Source organism: Sinohyriopsis cumingii, chromosome 11 (genome assembly GCF_028554795.1).
Source record: "Sinohyriopsis cumingii isolate HCF-2022 chromosome 11, ASM2855479v2, whole genome shotgun sequence".
NCBI lineage: Eukaryota > Metazoa > Mollusca > Bivalvia > Unionida > Unionidae > Sinohyriopsis > Sinohyriopsis cumingii.
Window position 1 is genome coordinate 75,701,147 of NC_142971.1, and position 21,876 is coordinate 75,723,022.

A 21,876-nucleotide genomic window follows, 5' to 3' on the forward strand; every position below is an offset into this window, starting at 1 on the left:
TTTAATATATTCGATAAAAAATAATTTATTAAAACTAGTATTATAAAGAGATTTAGAGAAAAAAGTCAATAAAGTATTCTTCACTTCCGAAAATGACCATGATTTGAGTAATCAGAAATTAACAATAATCAACTTCTCATTAAGTGCTCTGAACTTGGTAATGATCTTCTGATTGGTGATACTAAGAATAGGTGATGCAGATATAGAAAATGTTAGCCTGGATGGAATGGATGAATTATTATCACACAATTCCATATATCATTTTAACAATCCAATATCAAATATGGACACAACCTGAAGAAAAGAAGTACAAAGCTTTATACAAATGTGAATGTAATATTAGAATGCTAAAAGGCTAGATCATTCTGAGACTCACTTGGAAGTAGTACACCGTCTTTTATTCATTCAGACTGTTGTGTTATATGGACTGTTTAAAAGTTAACTCACATTTTAAAAAAATAAACAAAACAATTAGAACAAATAGGTAGAATATTCTCCATGGATCAATAATAAGCTCACATTATTTCAGTACTTCAAAATGACAACTGTATTCGTTAATATCAGGCTTGCTGACAGCGACAGCAACATTCATATATTAACTAAATCAGTTATCAATTTTTTAGAAAGCTTAACGAAAACTGTACATACTCTAAAAGACCCCCACCTATTTCCAAAAATGAGTTTGGTTTATTAAACTACATTAAAGAAGGCAACAAAACTTCCAAAGCTATGCAGATTTGTTGACCTCATTACTTGCGTCTGAAGAATTATAAAAATATATCAAAATACAAACCTTAAACGGGAGGCACAAAAGCATGCAAATCAAGACCATTTCCATAAAAATATATATTATATAAGCTGATAAAAACACTTACAAATAGTGAAAAATCTCAAATGTATTTTTCAAGTAACGTTACAAAATGCTTTTCTACGAATTTACATACGTTGATGAATTATACAATAATATACGGAGACATACAGGAAGTTAAATATTTTAAGTTTTAATATTTATAGCAAACTACTGATCCTTACAAGTGTTACACCATATACGTTCTTTCGATAAGCTTCAGTTATACAAAACAGATCAGAGGCACGATTTGATGACAATATTATAATAGGTAGAATCAAATCGGATTCCTGACCACATGTTGCAGCAACTTATATATATATATATATATATATATATATATATATATATATATATATATATATATATATACAAGACGCACATAGACTGAGAACGAAATCACTCTATTTGCGACTTTTTGTTGACTACGTCTGGAGACTATACACAATTTCACTAAACCGATCAAGGTCCTCGACATCTTAGAATTGTAGATGGCCACTTTCTGTTAGCGACAATACAATTTCAGTGAATATTTGCCAGCTACCAAGAAACAAAGTAAAGTCACAATCTTCCAAATTATCTTCTGAAAAAATGTTTAATTTTCTTAGAAGATATTGATGATGTCCTCAGATTTGAGATTGCCTCTGCACATCTCAAAACTACACCAGTTGTTCAATATTCACCTTTTTCAGTTATCATTCATCATTACTATTATACTAAAGAAAAATTCCCCGATATTGTCAGAAATATAATACAAAAGATAAAGGAAATTCTCAATTTAATGGGGACGATTCGGAATATTATTTACAATTGGAATCTGGTTAACTGAATGCGATATTTATATTACAAATAGTGGAAATTTATATACAATCATTGACAATACATACCTAAACAAAATATTTGTGGAATAATTACTTCATGCCCATTGCAGTTCTCTTAATTTTGTTATCATCGTTGTCACTGAAGTTCGTCACTGGAGACGAAACAAGCAAAGCTTCCTTCTTTCCTCTGAACTGTTTGTAATTAAAAACTCATCTGTATCCTTTTTAAAGCATATTGCCTTGGGCTTATATGGGATCCCATCCTTGATGATTTGTTTAACGGCACCATCCTTTGTCAGATGATGGATGGTATTAGTGGTCTGTCCCACCACTAGCACATTATCATACCTGTCCGTAACAACACCACGGGGACGCCGTAGCAGTTCGTGGCGGTAAATAAATTTTCTACTGCCATCAAAGCCGAAAAAATACAGGTTATCAGCTCTAGCAATCGAGAGATACACTTCGGACCCTGTTGAATTCACAGCGACGTTTGTGTTAGAAAACCCATACAACTCACGGTCTGTTGGATGATATGACAGGACTTCTCCTCCACGAGTGACGCGGCTCCAGTAATCCAAACCAAAAGCACCATACGGACCTGACACAACAATCTCTCCATTTCCAGTAACAGTAACACTTTCACACTGATATTCGGTTGTAAATTTCCTGTTGGGTGTAATCGTCTTGTTTCTTACGGTCAGGAACTGGATTGTCTTCTCATGTGGTAAAGCCACAGCCACCTCATCGTCATCCGTCACACACATACTGTATGGATAACCTTTCATTGTGTAACTTGTAATGAAATTGTAAGAAGAGTCTAGCAAACAAAGCCTGCAGTTTTGGTAATCTACTAACATCACTTGTCCTGAAGGCAGATACGTCACCCCTGTATAGTTAGGATCTTTATTATCGGGAGTTTTTATGTCGAAAATCCCAACTTTATAAGCCTGCTGGCCTCTGTCGGTCGACTCTTTGGGAATGTTAACAGATCCTGCAGCTTTCATCATTACGTTATAGTTAAAATGGAACTGTATAAACGTTATATAATAGTTCACTGTGATAAATCTACGTTCTGACTGCCTTATGAAGCTACTTTCCCGTTCTTGGCCACGTCAAGACGTGAAGGCTTGGAAATACATTACCCTATCGTCTCTGTGTTTAAGTAATATAATTTCAAGCTAACTCACGTGTAGAAAATCAATACTCCAGGACATTCCTTCTTCGAAAACAAAATGAAACCAAGACCCTTCCTGTATTATACAACAAAGCGAAAAGGTAGTAAATTGATCTCACTCAATATCAAACTTCGTAAGTTCCATTAGTTTTCAGGTAGCATAGGATAGTTTCTCAAATTGTCAAGTATCTTCACTTATGCTATGGTGTGACTTCTTTTAGCGACATGTGTCTAATAATGAAAGACAAAAATATATTTATGAAATACGTATATAAACCGTGTGCTGTTCTTGAAACGGATGTGCGACATTTACACCTTCCATACCTATTTCTCAGTATGCTGAGCGAGAAAAACAAGTACGGTTAGAAAGCAGAGCTAGGCAACCAGGGGACATGTCTGTTCAAGACTAGAAGAATGTCTAACTAAAAACAGACTGGAAGACAACTTATTTGAATTGTACCAATATGTTTAGTATAAATGCTGTTAAAATTATCACAGAGGGAAAGGATTTGCATCTGGACCGCGGGGAAAACTTTGAGACCAGAATTGGTATTCGAACGTATACAATGTATGTATACATGTGGGGATTGTGTACATGGAGTAATCTTAATGAGACTCCGTTGACTTGTCAGGTCACGTGAATGATATTCTTTTGTTATGTTGTATTTTAGCTATCCGTCAATAATGATCTTTTTCACCATACAAGTGCATTTACCTTTTGTGAATGCATACTAATTACTTACGTAAATACAAAGAAACAGAAAAGAGTAAACGATTTGGTGATTGCAGCAATATTCGAAATGCATGTTTTTTATGCAAAATTTTCATACCAACATTCATAATATAACAGTTTGACTCATTATACCACTTACCTTTATCCCCATACCAACTTATGCCTTTCCGAAGTCTCCTTGCAGGGGAGGTAACTTATGTATGCATCTCTAAGTTAAAACAATTTGTGTCAAGATAAATTCATATTTAGAACTTCGCTTCAAAGATATATGGAAATAATACGAATTATAGTTTTTTATTGCCTTTTCTGTTGGTGGAAAAATATGCACCCCAAATTTAATGTTTTCATGTTTCAGTACAGACAAGCAAACCAATAGCAGAACGTCTTCAAAGTATTTTACCTGACTTTGCTCCCGCACAGTTGTGTTTTGTGATATGCAATTCTTAAAGGCCAAAGAGATGGAATGCGTCCAATATTAACATTTCCTGCAAGAGGGAATGGGTGTGGCCAGTTTTCAGTAATCCCACTTAATCGGCTTGAAATTCGACCACACGGCAGACTACATTATTACAGGCAGCCGGTCTTCAACAGCAGCTGAGGAGGCAGAAAAGTACGGAAAAGTTAGTAGGGTGCTCCCAAGCCTCGACAGCTATACAGTGATACCTGACCAGTCAACACAGAATCTTAACCCTGATGCTTCCTATGTATATTACTGTGCTAATGAGACAAACCAAGGCGTGGAATTTCAGTTTGTGCCAGAAACGAATGGCGTAACTCTAGTCTGTGATATGTCCTCCAACATCATGTCTAGGCATATTGATGTCAGCAAGCTTGGTTTAATATTTCCTGGTGCGGAGAAAAACATTGGCTGTGCTGGTGTAACTGTGGTGATAGTTCGGGAAGATCTGCTAGAAAAGGCTCTACCCATTACTCCAGTTGTATTTTGTTTCAATACTCAAGCGGGGAACAACTCACTCTACAACGCACCACCCACTTACAGCATTTACATCATGGGTTTAGTGTTTGAGTGGATGAAGAGACAAGGAGGTGTGCATCAGCTGGAAGAAAAGTCTATAGTGAAATCATCAGCTGTGTATAAGGTAATTAACAACTCCGGTGGATTCTACATTTGTCCTCTGGACAAGGGATGCAGGAGTCGGATGAACATTCCATTCCGAATTGGCAAGCCTGAAGGTGATGAATTGCTGGAGAAAAAAGTTTCTTGAAGAGTCTGAAAAACTGGGGATGATTCAGCTGAAAGGGCATATATCTGTTGGTGGGATACGTGTATCTCTCTACAATGCTGTAACAGTGGCAGAAACAGAAACTCTTGTAACATTCATGAAAGACTTCATGGAACGTCAAAAAAACTGAAGAACAATTTTCATCACGCTTTTAATCATTGATATTGCTTCAAAAAATGTATGAAAAGATTGATATAATAGACTTGAGCCGGGCTTGGCTTTTTGCAAGAGTAGGGCATTTTGGGAGTTACAGGGCTGCATTTTGGGGGTTACAGGGCTGCATTTTTTAAAGTTATATCAGGGGTAAAATTGTATCTCTAGTAACCCTCTATTCTCATTTCAATTAATTTCTTGACCCTTTTATCACACATTACTCATCATTCGTCATCTAATGCATACAAATTTTATTTTTTGTTTCTAGTCCGAAATTTCTTTCAAAAGATGTTTACGTCTGCATGTTGAATATCATAAACTCATTTATATGAAGAGTCACTGAACCTGAAACAAGAACTTGCTAAAACGAAAAGTAAGTCATAAATTAATCTCACAGTAGTACATCCAAGCTAATAAAATGTGATTAGTAAACAATTTGTTTTACTGAACCTGAAATTTATTTTTCTTCTCCACATCACAGGAGAATATTGATTTATTGAGGTTGTGTTTGCATTTTAATGGTGTTACATTTTATTATCTTTAATACTTTTACATGATAATTCATACTTGCCTTTTCTGAAACTGATTGCTGTGAAACTGAAAAGTATTCATTAAATATTACAATGCTATTTATTTTGCAATTTTCCTGGCTGTTTTTCACAAATTTTCTGTCTGTATATTCATCCTAAAATAATTCATCTATGACAAATTGCAAACGAATTAACAATGACGTTTTACATTGCCAAGTGCAGAATACTTAAAAGGTGAATAAAAGATTTTGTAACAGAAAAAAATACTATTGAATTGCAATGTTCTATTGCTAAAACTTGTCATGTACCGTACTTTCACTATTTCTCATGAGTTTGCACAATACAAAGATCATTAAACTGTGTTGTTTGGACATATTTAATATACGTCCTAAACTATGATGATTACATTTTGATCAGCTAGCTATTTTGTAGTGACAAACCAAAATAGGCAGAAAATGCAATATTTTTTTTAACATAATAAATTACAACACTTTTGCGAAAGAACAATAATGTTACTAGATTTGCACAAAATACATTTTCGGTTATGCCATTTACCGAAATAATGTCTAAATATGTGATATGTACACAAATATGGTTGAAACTATTTTGATTCGAAGGTTTCATATTTGTGTGGATAGTTTCGCAAAGTTCTTAATTTAAGGCGACGATCTGACATTTTCAGATATTATTGGTTAATTCTTAGGCATATACTTAGCCCGGTGTTTTGGGCTTCAATGGTTGCTGATTAGTATGTAGACAGTGAAATACCAATAGTCGGGTAGGAAACAGAGCTAGCCCACTACCATAGCAATAGGGGCAAACCACAATAACATATTTCTGGTTCAGTGTGGAGCCAAGTAGTTCTATCTAAAGTTAGAGGTGATGTGTCATTCTTCATCATTTATTGTGGTTGTCAAAGCAGTGCGGGTGAAGGGAACAGGCAAAATAGGTTTGAAATATGATCAAGAACTATGTTTGCATTGCCCCGGAGTCATGATCTCAGTAGGCTTTGGTCAGCTGTCATTATAAAAAGGAAGGGTAATCTGCTATCTTGTAGTGTGTGTTAATGTACTAAAATAGCACTATCACCCCCAGGAATCTTAGTTTCATTGGAATGTCGTTCTGAGTTCATGTGGAAGAAATGCATGTAAGCAAAATAAAGTGTACAATATCAGTGGTCTCACCCCAGTAGACATGTGGGTTCAAAGCAAGTAGAGTATCTTCAGCTATTACGAATTCTATCAAGCTGCTTAGAACCTTGTTTTTCAAAAGGCCTATAGATACGTGTCATTTTCCAGAAAACGCTTTCTCTAACATGCGTTTCGTCGTGGAAAACGGGGATCGTCCCGTGTTACATTTGTTTGACTTGTTAGAGACTTATGTTTTGAAAAGTCTTTCTTGCAGTGTATTTCGAAGATTGATGAGAGTTAGTTTGCATCCAGGGTGACCTGTCAGAGAAGTTGCATGTTAGATTCAGATTTAGATAATTTGTGTTCATTGTTGATACTTAGTTTGTTTCTAAGCGATACGTGACTGAGCTACTGTCTTTAGTTGAATGAAGCGCGATGGGTTTCATGGGTATATAAATCCATTAATTCTGAGTTGTATCTTAATCATGTCTGGGAAGCACGAATCGGGCAGGTGGATGTTTTCAAGGGAGTGGTCATTTTTTTATTCATCACCACATAAGCGTGACGTCTGTATCACTCGATGACGAGTGATCTATGGAATGCGTGGGTAGATAAATCTAGGGTATGTACTATATGTATTTACGTCCTATTGTAAGGAGTGATTAAAACTTTTTACATAATTGTTCGATTATGGGAAATCGGTGATGGGGAAATATGAGGAGTAAAAAACCAATTGCATGGGGCAAACGTCACAATGTGCAGTGTTGATAGATTTCATGATGGCATGGTTTTGTTTCGTAGCTTCAGGTCACAGCCGCATAAGTAGGCCTTTAGCCAAGTAGTCCGTACTAAAACCTAACTGTGCTGATGGATAGTGTATCTTCATGTGTTGTGATATAGACTGATATGTTTCCAATGGAATAATTGAAAAGGGACTGTTGCATTTTCTGTCGACGCTTTTTACTGTTGAACCTAACTGTGCTGATGGATAGTGTATCTTCATGTGTTGTGATATAGACTGATATGTTTCCAATGGAATAATTGAAAAGGGACTGTTGAATTTTCTGTCGACGCTTTTTACTGTTGATATGATGGTAAATATGATATAGTGTTACATGAGATTTGAGGCCTAAAATCATGATCTGACTGGTCTAAGGTAGCTTAGGGAAAGTAGCTCCCTGTATTTGGTGTTTGATTTGTATTTATATTATCACTGCGTGAAGTACTGGCGCTACGTTATGGAAATATAATAAGGAGAAACTATGCAGTTCTGAGGCTGCAACGAAGTTGTGAAGTTGTGATGCAGACATGTAGTTGTGACATATATGGTCATCCATTGATTAGAGAAAATTTATTTATAGTCTGGACTCGTTAAAATTTCCAGCAGACAATGGTTGTTGTCGAGAAGTCCTTTGAAGTAAGGGGAAAAGAAATGACTTTTAGCAGAATTCACGACAGGGTTGGATTCCCTCGGTAAAGAGACCCCTTTGGCTTATTACAATATGGAACATGTCTATTGTGCTACGGAGCGGATTGTAGGCTGGTAGTTCCGTCTTCAACTGAAAGAAAGTGTACATCGAACGTAATATCCACTTATGAAAAGTGGACCACGTTGTATTAGAGAACATGCTTCTTATCTATTATATACTACACAGAAACTATTTAAGTAAAGGAAATCATTTGCATGTATAACATAGTTACAATCATTTATTATTTATTCATTAATTAGTGTTTATTACCGAAAATTCTATAGAGTTAAAGCGTGTTTTCGTGCTGCTGTTTTTCCCAGAGGAGATATAGATAGCGTGTGGTTGTGTGTGTGTGTGTGTGATACAGCTTAATGCAAATAGTCATGCCGGGACATTTAGTTTTAATGTTGAAGTCTTACTATATAAATCGCATATAATATTAAAAAAACAATATTAATCACATGTACACGGTTCAATCAAGAGACGAAAATAGATGAAAAATCTTGATCAATTTATTTGTTTGCCTAAGGATGCAGACTGGAACGTCTAAATATAAAACTGGTGAAACAGAGTCTAAACTAAAAATCGCTTTTTCAAAAGGATGTATACGTAATTTCAAAGAAGAATTATTTACATTAGGAGCTGTTGTTTTGTTTGCAGTTCAGAAGACTTAATGAAACTGGATGTTCATGTAATTTGGTAGTACTTCAAAGTATTGAATGTTTTAAAAATGCAACCATCTAAGGGTACACACATAATTTTGATGCCAATCGAGCGAGAGTGCAACGTACTGATGATGCAGTGATACGGTTAGAAATTATCCTATCAAATGCATGCCATTTTGCATATTAAATATAAAATAGCAAGTTCTACATAGCCAAGAATTTACAATACATTAGTTATAACTTATTTATAAATCATATGTCTGGCTTTGATATTCCTTATTTCAGGGTGGTAAAAATAATTCAGGTCCAAAACTATTCATGAGAAATTCTATCACGACGCACACGTCATCCAACTTGGAAATGAATAACCACTAACCTTCAAGCATGTATAGTTGATGCGATTAGACGAATTACTTTGTAACAAGATAACCGGGTGGGATATTTCGGATTAACAACAGAACACGTTTTGACGACACATATATATATGGTTTAATGTGGTGATTGATATGAGCAGTAGATTAAGAAGATGTGTGCGTATTTATAATCCAAATATTGGATCTATTTAACATAAAAACACACAGTTTCAAAGATGGAAAAAATAAACAAATAAATTAGTTCAGTAACACTAAAACACAGGATAAATGATTTCACAAATGATTCAATAATGGAAAGATGAATATAGTTCACTCATATAGTAAACGATGTAAGTCTTTACATATAGTAAAAAATGTATTCGCTCAGGTAGCGAAATTATGTCACTAAACACCAGAACGGATATACAATCTATCCTTCCAGTCCTGAATAATACACTGGGTCTTACTAACCCAAAATTAGCATACAGCTAAAAATACATGTGTGGAGATACATTCCGTCACCCGTGCACCATATCCCCTCCACAGCTCCTCCGAATCAATTTCACAACTGATATAGACTCCGGACCCTCGGAATACTATGATCACTTGAACATTAGACCCTCCGGACACTTGAAATATTAGACCCTCCGGACCCCCTGGTCCTTTGATGGCTCTACAGCTGGGTCACCTTAGTCACTCTGGACACTCAGGACGCTAGACATTAGACGCTCCGGCACCTTAAACGCTCCGGACACACGGACGTTTCTACACTCTGACAACACCGGACACCCCGGATATTCCTACCCTCAGACAACACCGCACACCCCGGATATTCCTACCATCAAAAACACAGCCCTACAGCTGGAGTTGTGCGAATCCTTTTAGCAGGCCGCTTGCTGACAAAACCATTTGTATTGTAAAGGTCCTTTACATGTAGTAACGTATTTATACCTTTAGAATTTTTTCGTTTTTCCTTATCGAAGGCACCTTGCACGTGTGGCATAGGACGAATCGTACTCACTATTTCGAAATACAATAGACCGTAATATAATTACCCTCGGGTATCGTTGTACAGCGAAAAGAAACGAAACCCGAGTACATGTATTTAATTAACAACATTTACACCATTCCGTGACATACTTGAAGGATTAAGTGATAATCATGACAAGAGCGTGATATTGCTAGGACCAGAACAAGGTTTCGTACGTATACCTATTATAAAACACAGAGTATACACGTGACTTTGCTAGGACCAGAACAGGGTTTCGTACATATACTTATTATAAAACACAGAGTATACACGTGACATTGCTGGGACCAGAACAAGGTTTCGTACGTATACCTATTATAAAACACAGATTATACACGTGACATTGCTGGGACCAGAACAGGGTTTCGTACATATACTTATTATAAAACACAGAATATACACGTGACATTGCTAGGACCAGAACAAGGTTTCGTACGTATACCTATTATAAAACACAGATTATACACGTGACATTGCTGGGACCAGAACAAGGTTCCTTACGTATACCTATTATAAAACACAGATTATACACGTGACATTGCTGGGACCAGAACAAGGTTCCTTACGTATACCTATTATAAAACACAGATTATACACGTGACATTGCTGGGACCAGAACAGGGTTTCGTACATATACTTATTATAAAACACAGAATATACACGTGACATTGCTAGGACCAGAACAAGGTTTCGTACGTATACCTATTATAAAACACAGATTATACACGTGACATTGCTGGGACCAGAACAAGGTTCCTTACGTATACCTATTATAAAACACAGATTATACACGTGACATTGCTGGGACCAGAACAGGGTTTCGTACATATACTTATTATAAAACACAGAATATACACGTGACATTGCTAGGACCAGAACAAGGTTTCGTACGTATACCTATTATAAAACACAGATTATACACGTGACATTGCTGGGACCAGAACAAGGTTCCTTACGTATACCTATTATAAAATACAGAGTATACACGTGACGTTGCTAGGACCAGAACACGGTTTCGTACATATACTTATTATAAAACAAAGAGTACACACATGACATTGTTTGAATTAGAACAAGGTTTCCTACGTATATCAAAAGTGAAAATAGAATAAATACATTATATTATATCACATGACATACACGTGCACTAGGTTTTAAGATAAAGTATTTACTTCATATGCAAACTTGTAAGTTGAAGGATTATCCGTTTAACTTTGTATGCATCGCACAGAAGAAATATGATATTCGAAAACTGTATAAGACATGCAAAAACACAGCAAACAGAGCCGAAACAAAAGACGTGCACAGTGTTATCCATGACAATCAAAGAAGTTGTGGTGCTGTTTCCACATGATAATAATCGTAGCATGTCACAATATCATCTACCGCAACCCTATTACAGTGAGGCGACAGTATTGTCCAATATGTGCCTACAATCCAAATATGTTGTTAAATATCTTCTTTAAAGCTGACATACATCTTGATGAAATAAATCAAACTGATATATGTGCAATTACAGAACGGCGTTCATACATACATACATACATACATACATACATATACTTGTGTGTATTCATGTATAAAATGTAAATAATTACATATATATATATATATATATATTTAAACTGATTTAACACAACTGCATTAACAGATAATTCAGCATGATGTACTGCATCCAAGGTAATGCAGTACAGCATATTAACACAGTTATGGTTTAGGGGAGATAACCGTTTTAGTCTTACTAACTCGGGAATTTCTCCTTTGTGACATCTTTTTTAAGCAGGAGTTAAGTTTTCTGCTCTGTTCAGAACAACGTAAGAATGATTCAACACAATTCAGCACGTTCTTTATCCAGTTCAATATCCCTCTTCGACCATTGATACTTACTTTTAAAATTTATACATTATCAATTTCAGAGACAAATGCTGTCTAGTAATGTCTTTTCAAACTGTGCAGTCAAAATAACATCTCAAATAAACGACACACAGAGGAATAAAATAAAACAATAATATGGTCCCAGGCGAACACTAAAAAAATAATATTTTTGTTACATATTGTATCTTGGGACTTGATATAGAACTTTCAAGTTTATATGGGATTTCATGTGCAATACTGTAAGATCCTTTTAAATTTTCACTTTAAATTCTTGAAAAATAAACTATTCGTTGAATTTACTAAACTTGTTGGTTTTCCTTTTTCTGTTACTTAGTGTAAGTCCAAAGAGGCCTCAGACTGATGTGTATTCCTATCTATCTGTGTGTGTGCATGTGTATGCATGTATGTGTGGGTGTGTTGGATTTTTAACGTAGATTTAACAATATTTTAGTCATATCGCTACAGTGGGACAGTTTATGGTGATGGCTTGCACTGGAGCATCATGCTGCAGGCATGTAGCATGATGTCCCACCCAGTCACATTATCCTGGCACCAGGCCGACCAGTCCTAACACTAACCTCTTAACGAGGCACTATTTTTGTCTTTGGTATGACTCGGCCGGGGTTCAAATCCGCGACCTCTCGCATCCGAGGCGGACGCTTTAACCACTAGGCCAACGGAGAGGTTCTCTCTCTCTCTCTCTCTCTCTCTCTCTCTCTCTCTCTATATATATATATATATATATATATATATATATGTCTCTCTTTCTATATCTCTCGTTCTGTTCGCTTTCTTATAATTCGCATGTGACAGATACTCCCAGCCTCTTAGCCTACCATCAGAGATCCATTCCCTACGTTGCAATCGAATTTCAGTGTAAAACGTTTTCAAGTTTAGTGGTTTTCATTACGGGTTCACGTACGGGCAAAACCGCTTTATGGACAGAAACCTAGAAGCTGCGTCTTTACCGTGTCTTGAACAATACTTTCAATATTGACATTCGTCACTAATTCTGCCTTATGCATTTGCGCTAAAAATTCATTGTGTGTTGCTTCATTATACCTACTTATCTGTTCTGTCTATGCTTTTTTTCCATTTATTGAATGAATTATATGCTCGTCGGTCGTTGTTGTAGTATGCATAATTAGTCTGACTAATTCTATTTTTACAGGATGATGATCTGAAATGTTCAAATGATGATCATCTATTATAACGACCTTAACCATTAAGTCGAACTTACTTTTTTGCTATAGTATATAGTCCATCAAAGATATAAATTTACCATCGGCTGAGAAAAAGGTAAAATCAGGCCCATTACAAATGTATTGACTTTTAACAGATGCTAAATGCCTATCGCTCTAAAACTTTTTAAGAACAGCGCCTCTAGCGTTCGATGTTTGACAATTGGTTTTGGAGCTAAACAGTGAACTTAACTGGTCGTTGAAATCTCCCGTGAGTATGGGAATGCCTTCTTTACAAAATGTATCAAATTGGTCCTTTAATTCTTCTATTGTTTCGGAGTATCGGAAAATTAGCTGATGGCAAAATGTCCCCCGAAAACATAATATTTAAATTTATCTTTACATATTACCTCTACCCCATAAACTCTATCGCTGCTCTCCAAGGGATTAACGCAGAGATACTTCCTATGTAGGACTGATATTCCTCCGAACCCTGTATGCCTTAGCCTTTCTTCAAAATTCATTGTTAGCCTATTGTCATAACGTGAGAAAGATTTAAACTCTGGATGTATATTGTCTAGGAAATTAAGCTACTCCGATAAAAGCCAGTACTAAGTAAGCACTGCAATATTCTGCATCGTTTAATAAAGAGTACAAGTAAGGTGAACCATACATAACTCCTTGTCCGTTCAATGTCATCAGACGAAATGTATGGGTAGGCATTTGTTTTCGAACAAAAGTAGATTCGCAACAGAACTAATGTAAAGATTATAAAAATATTTAACCATAATAAATGTATGCGACTTCCTGCCCTTTATCTAATATCACCCATAACGCCTTGCTTTCTTATCCGCATAATCTTCATACCATTCTCTTGCCCATACAAAATTTGGCCAAAAACCTTTCCGTAAAACCTTATGAAAGTCTAACTTATCTACCAGCAGTAGATGTGTCCTTTCATCCTCTTACTGGCCAATGTTTTAAGACCTGAGTGTCTATTATTTCTACCCCTTTTAATATAGCGTGCTTTTTATGTAAGTTCACATCTCTTTCCTCGATCTGTCAATCGGTATCCTTGACATTACAATCCAACGTTCGTGAGAGTTCCTCACACGTTTTTGTGGCCTGTAGTTTCTGTCGATTGTGACCACATTGATTGTTTTATTTCCTTTATCCACGTCCTTGGACGTGGTGCCCGATTTAGTTGCGGATGGTGCCATTCTCTCCCTGTCGTTGTTTCTTGTATTTTCTCGTGCTTCACTTACTCCGTTATCTTCGATTACTGTAAATTCTTAATTTGAAGTGCTGGGTATGGGAGAGAGAGAGTAAAGGCAACTCCTTCCCTTTAGCCAGTGGATTTCATACGACCGCATTTTTTGTTGGCAGTATATTCCGTTTCGTCCGATACATTCTTCTGCCGTTTGGTACAAAGTCAAGAGCTTTTATCCCTTCCACCATATTTACTGTTGGCGTTTCAATTGAAGGTTTGCCCATGCGAACTATATCAGCTAGTATCGTTTGAGTCTGTGACACGTGATTTATATTTATATTTTCTTTATCATTATTGCATATTCTATCCTCTAGCATTTGGTGTAGAATCATTTGGTGAGCATTGATATTTTCCGGCTGGTTATTATTTTGCCTGAGTGATATTCTCAAGGACAAATGGTCTTTGATAACTCATTTTCTTCCTCTTTGCATCTTTCTAATTCCGATTGTAGTCTAGTTGAGTTAACATCTCCAGTATGAAGTTCTTTACGTATTTTGTCAAGTACATTTGTCAATTCACTTCTAATGTCGTCCTGCTTTATATATTTTATGAGAAGAAGTGTCTCGTAAACTCTTGGTCAAGCTGTTTTCATGACCAGAGAGAGAGAGAGAGAGAGAGAGAGAGAGAGAGAGAAGAAGAAGAAGAAGAAGAAGAAGATCAAATTCTCTTGAAAGTGTTGTCATTTTGACAACGAATATACAGCTACATCTTGGGAATTTGGCAAGCGGAGGTACGGGATGCTGTAAAGACAGAAATCTCTTTGAGTGTCTGACGAGTCAACTGTTTATTGAAATACACAACATGTAAAATTACATTCCAGTATCAATCTACATAAACTGAAATTACAGATATAAGATATACATATAAAACTACAACATTCCTTCACTTACCAACATCATACATTGTATAATTTCTGCATTTTGGAACAGAATACAGATAATTAAATATCGAATAAATACACGATAGCTAAAGAATCTAAAATCCAATAGTTCATACTAATACCGCGATCATTTAGTAGATAGACGATAATTTTACATGTAAAGACAGAAGACTCTTTGAGTTTCTGACGAGTAAACTGGCGTGCCCTTGGACTGACGCTTTTTATATCACTTTATTAGGACAAAGCCAAATATGGATATATGTCAGATTCTTGTGGTACGTCAGAATCTCAAAGTGAGGGTTCATAGTTTCTTACAGATTACCGTCTGGGTCTATATTTGTCATTAGGTAAATAATTCTGCTAGATCAGCTCATTTACTCATCGGGAAAATCTTTGAAATTCGTCTAGTATATCTATCTACACAACTTACCGAGTGTACTTTTTTTCTGGATTATGATACAAGGGAAATGTATGTAAAAGAGGGTTTTGACTTTTTGATCATAAGGGCGCAATCTTTATTAAATATAATTGTAATACCGAAATAAATGGGTTTCATTTCAATATATTTTAATAGAAAATTACTTTCAATATAATTTAATCAGAAATTACTTTTATTACCATTTAGAGAAACTTCAATCTTATTACTTTAACTAAAATATTCGTCCTCATATATAAACTGTTTTAGATCCATTACCTTGCGTAAGTTCTCCGTTATTACTAAAATGTCACTTTTATCATTTGAGAGAGATGGTACTGAATTGTGTTCCTAAATTTTTGTTACTGGTTCAGGTTCTGTTTCCGACTGCTCTGACTGTTAGCTAGATCTTTATATTTTAGATGCCCGGCTCAAATGTGTACTGCTCTCAATCATACTCTTTCTTAATTTATGTCTCGACGCAAGGCTTTTCAAGGCAGATAAGTTGTTATCTGCTGCTAAGAAATGGTACAAAAAGTATTTCCTCAGCCAATCTTTCCTCTAGAAGGTGCATTGTCCTCTAACCTCTACGAGTTAAAGGATAATTGGCATTTTCCAATTCCAAATGAGAATCCAGATCTTAACCAGAACCTGACTGGCATACCTACACATTTAGTCAACAGATCTTAACCAGAACATGACTGGCACACATACACATTTAGTCAACAGATCTTCACCAGAGCCTGACTGGCACACCTACAAATTTAGTCAATAGATCTTAACCAGAACCTGACTGGCATACCTACACATTTAGTCAACAGATCTTAACCAGAGCCTGACTGGCACACCTACACATTTCGTCAATAGATCTTAACCAGAACCTGACTGGCATACCTACACATTTAGTCAACAGATCTTAACCAGAACCTGACTGGCACACCTAAACATTTAGTCAACAGATCTTGACCACAACCGGACTGGCATACCTACACATTTAGTCAACAGATCTTAACCAGAACATGACTGTGATACCTACACATTTAGTCAACAGATCTTAACCAGAACCTGACTGGCACACCTACATATTTAGTCAACAGATCTTCACCAGAACATGACTGGTACACCTACACATTTAGTCAACAGATCTTGACCAGAATCTGACTGGCACACCTACACATTTAGTCAACATATCTTAACCAGAACATGACTGGGATACCTACATGTTTAGTCAACAGATCTTAACCAGAACCTGACTGGCACACCTACACAGTTAGTCAATAGATCTTAACCAGAACCTGACTGGCATACCTACACATTTAGTCAACAGATCTTAACCAGAACCTGACGCACACCTACACATTTAGTCAACAGATCTTAACCAGACCATGACTGGCACACATACACATTTAGTCAACAGATCTTCACCAGAACCTGACTGGCATACCTACACATTTAGTCAACATATTTTAACCAGAGCCTGACTGGCAAACCTACACATTTAATCAACAGATCTTTACCAGAACCTGACTGGCACACATAAACATTTAGGCAACAGATCTTGACCAGAACCTGATGGGCACACCAGTAGTTAAGGGGGATACTATACGTACAATGGGAATTAGCATTACAGACCCCCCTTGGGATACTATACGTACAAGGGAAATTTAACATGGCGAAAAATCGTGGGATACTATACGTACAAGGGAATTTAACATGGGAATAAATCGTGAGTTAATATACGTACAAGAGGAATTTAACATGGGAATAAATCGTGGGATACTATACGTACAAGGGGAATTTAACATGGGATTTTTTTTAAAAAAAAATAAAAAAAAAGGGGTAGGCAATGGAAAGGCTATCTCTTTTCGAGAAATATGGGGGCCCTGAAAAGGGCCTTTGGGTTTTTCTTCTTCTGCTTCTAAGTTCTTCTTTTTCTCCACCAACTTCTTATTTTCTCACCTACACTCTTTCTCTTCTTTTTCTTCTCCTCCTCTTCTTTCTTCTCTTCCTCTTCCTCTTCTTTCTTCCTCTTCTCATTTTCTTCTTCTTTTTCAATTTTTTCGTTCCATTTGCTTATTCTTATTCTTTCCTCTTCATCCTCCTTCTCCTCCTTTATCTCTTTCATGACACCACTGATCATAACCTTTGCTTTTCTTAAATTGTTAATTTCCATTTTTACTCTATGCGGACTATAAGAATAGTGGTCTTCTTTGAGTCGTACGAGCATTTGTTCTATCATGCCCAAATTGTCAAGGACGTCTTGTAATGTTTGAAATTTATCGAGGTGGTTTGAAGCCATCTTCTCTGTAGAATGGTTTGAACGACGAATACTGTGGGTTCTTATACGAAAAGCGCGGACGTGATGAAAAACATCCCCCTAAAACATAAAATGGATCTTACCTAGATCATGACCTAACAACGCGCGGACGTGAAGGAAAACACCCCCCACTTTTCTCATTTCATATAATAAAACCCAAACTATACTCTCCACATACGCTAAGAAACAATAAAAATAAACCATAATCTACTATTCACACAAACTTACGCAAGCCCTTACAAACACAAACACACAAACACATACACTCGCACTATGAATAAAGAGTTAGTGTTTATTTTCACACTACTCTACCTACACACATTGGCAAATGGATCGTTATTTCTTTTCTTGAGTATTGGGTAGCCCTGAAAAGGACTGTTTTTTGGAACTTCACAGGCACCTGGCTAATGGTGGCACCTTCCGGGTCTGGCACCACAAACACAACGCCTACTCCAATCATTGGTCCAATTGACTGAAGTTGTTGGAAGAGCTGACGAGGGTTGAGTGGCTTCACTATCCCACTCCTCCGTTTGCGGAATAGCGAACATTTCTTGTTCCCTTTGTCTTCTTTGTCTTCTATTCCTCATTCGAGGATGAACAATTGGTCTCCTTACCTCTTGTGGGTCCTGTACTTGTTCTTGTTGTGGTTGTAACTGTGGAGGTTCCATCACCCAGGGTTTCACCTCACATTTCTGTATCATCAACACGTGAGACCTTATCCCTCTCTTTTTTTCTTCCTCTTCTTCCTCTTGCTCTATCCTGGCTTCTTCCACAAGGGCCTCTGCAGCCAGCTCATTCAGGAGGCATCTGGCATACTCCAGATGCATCTGAAGTTCCATTAATTTAGTCAGTCTGCTGCTCATTTTTTCTAGTGTTGATCAATCAACAAGGGTAGCTGGACTGACGAGTGACTTTTAATTTATACTAAAAGCGCGGACGTGAAGGAAAACATCCCCCTAAAAAACATAAAATTGATCTTACCTAGATCATAACCAAAAGAAACAAAACGCGGACCTAAAAGAAACACTCACTCACTTTTTTATGCTACCCAGCACTATTTTAAAATTTTTTTTATAAATCACTTCAATTGACTATCCACATACGCAAAGCAATCCAATCTAACCCCCAAATATACACCTCAAACACCAAAAAAGACATCATTTTAATTTACTATCCACACCAACTTACTTAAGCACTTACTAACACTAACACACAAACACATACCCTCACATTTTTTTAAAAAGAGTTAGTGTTTATATTCACACTACTCTACCTACACACATTGGCAAATCGATCGTTATTTCTTTTCTAGAGTATTTGGGTAGCCCTGAAAAGGGCTCTTTTTTTGTTTGCTATGGCATTCTTTTTTAGTTTCTAAGAATGCGATGTCCTCTGAGGATAGACTTTCTGGCGATAGGTCTGCTTCTTCGGAAAGAAAAGAAGAACTCTTTGGTGTCGATACGCAATCGACAAAGCCTCTGTCAGCTTCAGGTTGCTGCTGCTGTTGTTGTTGCTGCTGTTGCTGCTGTCTCTGAAGTCTGTACTTCTCTGTCCATTCTTCTTTCTCTCTGTTCATTTCTTCTCTGAAGAGCTCTTCTATCAGGTCTTCAGTGACTTTTAACATTCTCACATTCTCTATCTCTTCTGGCTTCGGTATCAGACTGTGTCTGACCCTATGCAAATTCACGTAGGCTTCGTTGAGCTTAGCTAGTTTGGAGCACATCTTCTTAGGAGGATGAGTCGACAATGGATGGTTAGACTGGAAACAATCCCCGGTTCTTATACGAAAAGCGCGGACGTGAAGGAAAACATCCCCCACACGGTTTTCGAGCCGCAACGTTCAGTGAGTGTCATGAGAGGGATAGTAAGAAATGAAAGAGCATCAATCCAACATTCTTATAGCTAAACAAAAGACAAAGTCATTTTTTTTTCATAACACAACATTTTTTATTCAAAAGTCACTTAACACTAACATGTTTTAACAATAATCCAACAATATAACATCAAACAATTTTTTCAAATCACAAACATTTTTCTCAATTGACTATTTACTTTAAACAGGGCTGACAACGTTGTGATTTCCACTGTTGGAAATCATTAGACCATTGATGGACACTACGTTTCCTAGCTTGAGACAAAAGATAAGCATAATGGTCACAGAACCATCGATCTACTTTCACATCATTTCTTGAAGAAGAACGAGGATCAAAATGAGTCACTAAATGTTCTAATGAATAGCCCAGGCTGCGATGATGCAGAAAATAGACACATTACTGTCCACACACCAAGGAATCTGTGCCTTGTAATTTCACATTATTGAATCGGGTGGTTTGAGCATTTCTTCTCATAAAGTCAATGATATCGTCTTCCAAAGGGGGCAATCAGTACGAATCGAAATATTCCACACATCCTTCTTGAGGAAAGTAGACGGCTACCCAGTGGGTTCCTGGGAGATGACTTTCGTCCGTGTTGATCACGTAAGCTTGATGGTCTTTAGGTTTGCGATGAGGGAGTTCATCTTTAGCACAGACGACAGGATTCCAAGAAGCCGTATACGAACTGTGGTTCAAAAGGTAATAAAGTTCCCAGGTATCCATTGATTTGTGTGTGCTTTTCTTCTTCGCAGGTAATAATAAGTTGTCAATTCGATCCTGACTTTTTCCTTGAAAATGTCTGACGAATAAATGGTTATTCGTTCTGTTTCCTCACTCTGATTCAGGAGAGCTTCGATACGATGGATCTCTTGAGTGGTTAATGGTGGACAAGAATGTTCACGCAAGTCTTTATACCACTGATGCAACACGTCTTTGTCCGAGATGAGACTCCAAGCTTCGTCCAGATACTCGTACAATTTTCTTCTTGACTTAACATCAGGCATTTATCGTGTCCAAGCTTCGTCCAGATACTCGTTCAATTTTTCTTCTTGATTCAGCATCAGGCATTTATCGTGTTGAATTTGACTGAGATGATCGTTTTGACATCCATAGCAATTTTTCTTGATCAATTCCGTCATTTTTTCGACTAAGTGTTTGGCAAAACAGGAGTCTAAATGGGCTTCTTGTTCTGGCCATCTTGATTTCATCATGATATCTTCTTCGTCTTTATCTTGAGATTCTTCTTTTTCCACGGTCTCCTCACATTCCATGTCCAAAGTTTCTCCACTAGGTAAAGAGGGATAACAGTCTTCCATAGCTTCTAGTAATCTAGAATGACTTCTCTCAAACTGTTGATTTCTATCGTATTATCGAATTCGGCATACAGGATGACGTTCACTGTCTGTTTCAGTGCTTCTGCAAACTGAAGTTCCACACGAATCTGGCCAGATTTTATAGGGTGAAAATGTCCCTCGTCGCTGCCTTGGTCTGGAGTGAAATCGAAAGCCCACAAAGCTTAGCCTCCTGCGTAATCTTCGTACGTAATGCCGTGACTGGTGTTGGTTCCTAACTGTCCCGTGGCTTCGTACAGGGACAAGTACGATCTCAAGTAATTCATCTTCTTGTCACTAAAGTCGGGTTCGAAAGGTCGGTTACACAAGGTCTTGCCATCGCGACTGACTTCGATTTTCTTCACTAAAAAGTGTTGAAAGTTGAAAGGATTTTCTTTGAAGGCTCCGTTGAAGGCTGAATTCGAGACCATGCCAAGGATTAAACGCTTGGGTAACTGTCCTTGAAACAGATGATCTTCGATCATGGAATGCTGTCCAGCAGGAATGGTGAACGTTTTCACTTCCACACGTCGTATGGGATACTTGGCGGTCGTTCTGCTCAACGTTTGACTGATGTCGTT

At 37.0% G+C, this 21,876-nt stretch overlaps 1 protein-coding gene and 1 pseudogene across 1 annotated transcript; one reads left to right on the top strand and one right to left on the bottom strand.

Annotated features, from left to right (window-relative positions):
- Positions 1–1,608: 1,608 nt before the first annotated feature.
- Positions 1,609–2,994, bottom strand: LOC149788771 (uncharacterized). Its single transcript, XM_089974866.1, has one exon. The coding sequence runs from the start codon at positions 2,676–2,678 to the stop codon at positions 1,818–1,820; it is 861 nt and encodes a 286-aa protein (XP_089830992.1). The 5' UTR covers positions 2,679–2,994; the 3' UTR covers positions 1,609–1,817.
- Positions 2,995–3,357: 363 nt separating this feature from the next.
- Positions 3,358–5,652, top strand: LOC149788772 (phosphoserine aminotransferase pseudogene; annotated as a pseudogene).
- Positions 5,653–21,876: the final 16,224 nt, after the last annotated feature.